The 6,000-nt window shown below is 31.6% G+C and overlaps 1 protein-coding gene across 1 annotated transcript in view; it reads left to right on the forward strand.

The window, feature by feature from the left end:
- Window positions 1–6,000, forward strand: part of LOC107448293 (no mechanoreceptor potential C) — a 116,043-nt gene that overhangs the window by 88,375 nt on the left and 21,668 nt on the right. The window contains exons 19-24 of the mRNA XM_071182179.1: window positions 191–295; window positions 387–485; window positions 1,605–1,703; window positions 2,924–3,049; window positions 4,483–4,590; window positions 4,681–4,878. Coding sequence (XP_071038280.1) covers window positions 191–295; window positions 387–485; window positions 1,605–1,703; window positions 2,924–3,049; window positions 4,483–4,590; window positions 4,681–4,878 — 735 coding nt within the window. The remainder of the gene's footprint in view (window positions 1–190; window positions 296–386; window positions 486–1,604; window positions 1,704–2,923; window positions 3,050–4,482; window positions 4,591–4,680; window positions 4,879–6,000) is intronic.

Consider the following 6,000-nt stretch of genomic DNA (forward strand, 5'->3'; position numbering starts at 1 on the left):
AGTAGTAATTTTTGGTTAATCTAGATAGTTTATCTCATTTTGAAATATTTTAGTTTATCACGTTGAATAAATAGCCAGTCAGAATTTCGGATGTGCGCTGTTTCTAATATTCAACTTCGTAATTTTGAGCCCCACTCAGAAGATGAGGGAACTCCTATTTTAGTCTTATATTGTGGTGTTGTGTTTTCAGAATGGATTTACGTGTGCTCACATAGCTGCCATGAAAGGAAGTGTCGCCGTCATAAAGGAGCTCATGAAATTTAACAGATCTATGGTGACCTCCGCTCGAAATTTGGTGAATATATAGCATTTTTTTCTCATTATTTAACTAATGTTGTTACACGTTGTCGTTGTTTATTGAATGTTGGTTGTTTGTGTATTGACAGACGGGCAATACGGCCCTCCATCTGGCAGCTTCCGGCGGACATGAAGAAGTTGTGAAAGTATTGTTAGAAGCTGGTTCATCTGCCACAGAAGAAAATGCTGTAAGTTACCTTCTCAGATACTGATTGAAATCCTTGCCATCAATTTTTTTCAATTTTTTCAAAATTTAAATAAAGCTGAAGAGAGTTAAGATTTATTTAAGAAGAAAAAATATTTTAATAGCAATGTATTAAGTAAATTACGAAAATGACATGCAAATTAATATTTTCATTAATACCTCTCATTTCATTAATACTTTTAACTTCAAAATTCAAAATAAACTAACCAAATTAAAGAGCAAATAAATTGTTTTTCGCTGATAATTCTCATAGTTAATAACAGTTCTTTTTCAAAAACAATAATTTAACTTATTTTATTCAATTTCAACTTATGGATACGCTATAAGCTACCATTATGCTGTCATTGCAGACTCGATGGGTTCAACTACCTAACATAAAACCTAATTTTAAAAGTGCTTTTGAAAAAAAAATGAAAAAAATTCATTTTTCAATGCTTTCAAATTAATTTGTCGATTTTTTTTAACTTCTTAAAAAAAATTTTAAATTTTATTTTTATTTTCCGCCAAAAGAAGTTCGCTCGCTTGGGGCTTCATAACAGGAAAAAAATAGAATTGCTTCGTAAAATATTTTGTGATCAAAGGAGTATAATATTCCTTTCATCTACTAGTCAGTTATATCACGAAAGAATGGGCAATTTTTTTCTTAAATAGTGCATTAATTTTCAAAAGAAGTTCGATCAATGGGCAATCCATAGCTAAAAAAAAAAGGATTGCTTTGTAAAATAATTTGCAATTTAAGGAGTATAATCCTTTCATCTACTAGTCAGTTATATTTAGAACGAGTGTGCAAAATTTTGTTAAAATTAGTGCATTAATTTTTACCTTAAAAAAAAAAACAAGAGAAAAGATTGCAACTTTAAAAAAAATTGTTTCTGAGAAGACATTATTTTTGTTACCGACTGGTTGAGTTCACTAAAACACTTTACAATGGTTCTCCCACTTTTATTCCAATCAGCTTAAATATTTGAAAACATGTTCCAGATTATCCATGTCAGCGTATAAAAAATATTTTTAAAAGTTAAACTTTTGAAATTAAAAATCCATGTAAACTTTTTAAGTTGTAGTAATTGTAATTTCTAAAAAAATGATTATCTTTTTTTAGGATGGTTACACCGCTATACATTTAGCTGCCAAAGACGGACATGTAAAAGTTCTGCAGACTTTAAAGTCATCTGTATCTTGGAGAATCACGAGTAAAAAAGTGAGAATGAAATTTTTTTATCTATAGAATATAATTTTATTTAACAATGTCATTTATATCGTTAACCAGCATATTAAAAGGCACTTTTTTGGTTTTATATATAGAATATAATTTTATTTAACAATGTCATTTAAATCGTTAACCAGCATATTAAAAGGCACTTTTTGTGATTTTATCTATAGAAAATAATTTTATTTAACTATGTCCATTTATATCGTTAACCAGCATATTAAAAGGCACTTTTTTGATTTTATGGATCAAAAACATAATCAAAATCTTTATATTTTTAACTTTAATTCTGTGTTATATCTACCTTTGTTGCTTTAACCTACTCTAAAATAGACATTTTCAATTAAATATTCCTTAAAAAAAGCTTCTATCCTGTTACGATTCATTCGAGTGATGTTTCAAACTGTCAAAATAGCATTAAATTTTATCGGAAACGTTAATTTTAAATTGCTGAGGAAACAAATTGGTACATTTAATCAGGTTAATATCATTGAAAAATTATATATACAGCATTTAAAAGAAAAACACTTAAATTTTCAAAACAATTTCATGCAGAGTAAATTTACTGCTGTAAATTTCTCTAAAAGAGGAAAATTATAGCTCCGTTTTGATTTACGCTAAGTATTACTTTAGATTTGTATTAAACAATACAAATTGTTTCCATGAATCACTTTTAAGCCGATGAAAATTATTTCTGTGAATTACTTTAAAGTAAAAGAGAATTGATGCTACAAATTGCTTTAATCTAAATAAGAATTGCTGCTAAAAATTTCTTTAAAATCAATGAAAATCCTTGCTATGAGCTGCTTTTAAAATCTAAGAAAATCGCTTCTATGATTTTCTTTATAGTCAAAGAAAACTGTTGCTATAGATTGCCTTAAAGTTGATGAAAATTATTACCATAAATTTCTTTAAAGTCAATTAAAATTATTGCATTGAGTTGCTATAAAGTCAATAAAAATTATTGCTATGAATTGCTTAAAAGTCAATTAAAATTATTTCTATTAATTTCTTTAAAATCAATAAATATAGAACCTTAGAATCATTACGAAATCATTAAAATTATTATTCACAAACCAATGGTAATTGCTGCTCCTCTCTGCTCTCAAAAATTATGCCGAAATGCATAATATTAATTCACTCAATTCTTAGATTCTTAATTGCTTTATCACCTTTACATAGATTTTTTTTCTCTTCTTTAATTTTATTAGACGGGCATGACGGCCCTACACGTAGCTGCTAGTTGCGGTCAAACTGAATTTGTGCAAGAAATGCTGACACAGATTCCTGCCACCCTATCCAGTGAAAGACCCGGAGATACTAGCCTTAGTGATGACGTATGTCTTAATTGGTTTATATTTAACTAGTTCTAAATGTGTATGTATCATTTGGTTCACATTTAATTTGATCGAGAATTGCATATCTTATTTGGTTTATATTTAACTAGATCTAGAATTGTATGTCTTATGTGGGTTCTAACTAGATCTAGAATATAGATCTAGACTAGACTAATCTAGACTAAATCTAGACTAATAATCTAGACTATAACTAAATCTAGAATATAAATTCAAAATAAGAAAAAAGTAAGTGGATTAAGTATTACTACTTTTGAGATACAAAAAGTAAATTTTGTTTCAAAACTAATTAATTTCAAACTCAACACCTCCTTTAAAGATTTCCGAATACGATAAAATTATATTCATTAAGTGTAATTTAGGTTCTGAAAATATAATCCATTTTTAAACTTTATTAGTTTCTGATACGTTTATTTTTTTCTGAAAAACTTTTGATTCTAAATCTAACACAAAAAATTAAGGTTTGTAATTTGGAACCCAATCCAGAAGACAAAGGAACTCCTGGATCAAGTATTGGGAGAAATTAGCCTCCTCGGAGGTTTTTTTTGATGGAACTAACCCGCATTTGCGTTTCATGGAGAGGGAAACAGCGAAAACCTCCCATGGTTAGTCTAATGACAAGGGGACTCTCACCTATGATCCGGCAACCATTGAGGATATAATTACGTCAGCGCTGTATTCGGTGCGAGCTAGGTGCAGAATTCATACCGACCAGCCATCGTTGGGATTCGATCCTGGTTCACCTCATTGGAAGGTGAACTCTTTGTATCCTGAGCCACTGCGGCTTCTGCTCTGCGTTTGGTCACCGCTGGGTCTGCGTTTGCGGCTTTTCGCGGTCACTGCGTAATCAGTATTCCCCACACATCCGCAGGACCCTCGGACATCCGCTCTGCGTTTGCAAACCGATTCATGTTGAGCACAGGCAATTGGCGTTTGCAATGAGGAAGTCAGATGTGTGGATCTTGAGAGCTATCAATTTCCGCCCTTGCATTCCTATGTAATTATGGCTCCTAACGATATACTTTACCTCCCCTCTAAATTTGTACACGACATTCTGGTACACCCCATATGCGAACCTCAATGGTTGAAATCCGCATTTTCCTGGAGGAGCATTTGTCATACTTATAGAATGCCTAAACATTCTTTACAATGACTACACAAAGTATGAAATAATTAACATATTTCATATTTTTCCAAAAAACTTCAGCTCTTCTACGCAATGACTAGGCATGCTATAGAATACTAGCATTTTATACATTAACTGTAACATCTGACAACGTGTTTTGCATTTTACCATATCATTTTTGTGTCGAATCACACAATATTGTGCAAACTAATTCCTTATAACTGTAAAGTATATATCATTAATTCATTAACTAAATTGTGCTTTTTTACATTATTTTTTTCATCTGCAGTATGGCTTCACTCCTCTTCATCTGGCGGCAGAATCTGGGCACGAAGGCGTTGTTCGAGTTCTGCTCAACAGTTCGGGAGTTCAGACAGATGCAGCTACAGTAGTGCAGGTATATAGCATCTGTTATTTATAACAATTTATGATAAATATTGCATCGATAATCACTCATTTATTATCCTATGTTTTCATCACAATCTAGGGTATATTACCCATGCATTTGGCAGCTCGTGGTGGACATTTGGCGGTAGCGGGCCTTCTATTGAGTAGGTCTACAGAACAATTGCAAACCGCCGACAAGCAGGGTAGGACGCCCCTTCACATGGCCGCTGCCCAAGGACATCGAGAAATGGTGGGCTTACTTCTCGGTCAAGGTGCTGATATCAATGTCGCTGACAACGTAAGTATCAATCGATCAATTATCATTTCAACCACTAGATCTTTGGGGCATTTCAATATGCTAGTGGGCTCTGAGATCAAATGTCTTTATTTAATGAATTATTTTCAGAACTGAAATCAAAAAGGGTACCAACTAAGGTTTCAAAATTGAAATTTAAAAAACGTTAACAAAATCTGATGAATCAATAGTGATGAATCAATAGGATTTTTAAAAAAATATTGCTATTTAAAACTTGCCACAGTTTCTTTAAATCGCTCTCGGCTAAACATTGAATCTCGTCTCTTTTTATTAATGATTCGTCAGGTTTTTAAAACGTTTCATTTTTCTTTTTCTTCGTTTGAGTATTTATTTGTGACCCCAAATATTTTGTGCGGCTTTGAGGGGAACTCCTCCAGACTAAAAGTCTGGGGCTGCCTGCTACTATGGTAACAAGCGAGAGCACTTTTCTAATGGGGTCGCAATGCAGGAATGAAGGTGTCGATTGCTTTACTCACGCTGACCTATACCAAGATCAAGATAAAATTATTCACATCACACCCTTATTCGAAATGGCTATTCCTCATAACCGTAGTACCCACCACGAAGCGAGACTGATGCCTGGAGGAGTTCTCCTGAAGGCCGCACAGTACATTTATACTTCACTTTTAACAAAAATTCTGAAAGTAAATATTATAGGCGGTGATGACAAAATACCCTATTGATAATGTGTTTTGTTTTAAATTGGTATTGTTTAGTATGAAAAAGAACTCATTCATAAATTGATATTTTAGAATTTATGATAGATGTTCATAAAAAGGTACTTCTTTGAGTATCTAAAGGATGTTATTCTTAAATTGTTTTAATTTGTTAAATTTATTTATTTATTATTAATTTATTCTTCATAAATTAAATATGTTTTTACCTTGCACACCTGCATGGTAAAAAAAATACCTATCAGATTAGGTCTAAACTTCATTATAAATACACCTTAAAAATTAGACTTTGCTTTCATATTTTATAATCTGCCAACTTAATTATAGAAATATACGTTTAAATCATTATTGCCCAAGTTGATCTGAATAATATTACAAATTATTATACCAAAAAAAACAATATATATATATATATGGTAATTGCTGCTCC

The sequence above is a fragment of the Parasteatoda tepidariorum genome, chromosome 6, assembly GCF_043381705.1.
Source record: "Parasteatoda tepidariorum isolate YZ-2023 chromosome 6, CAS_Ptep_4.0, whole genome shotgun sequence".
In the NCBI taxonomy this organism is placed as follows: Eukaryota; Metazoa; Arthropoda; class Arachnida; order Araneae; family Theridiidae; genus Parasteatoda; species Parasteatoda tepidariorum.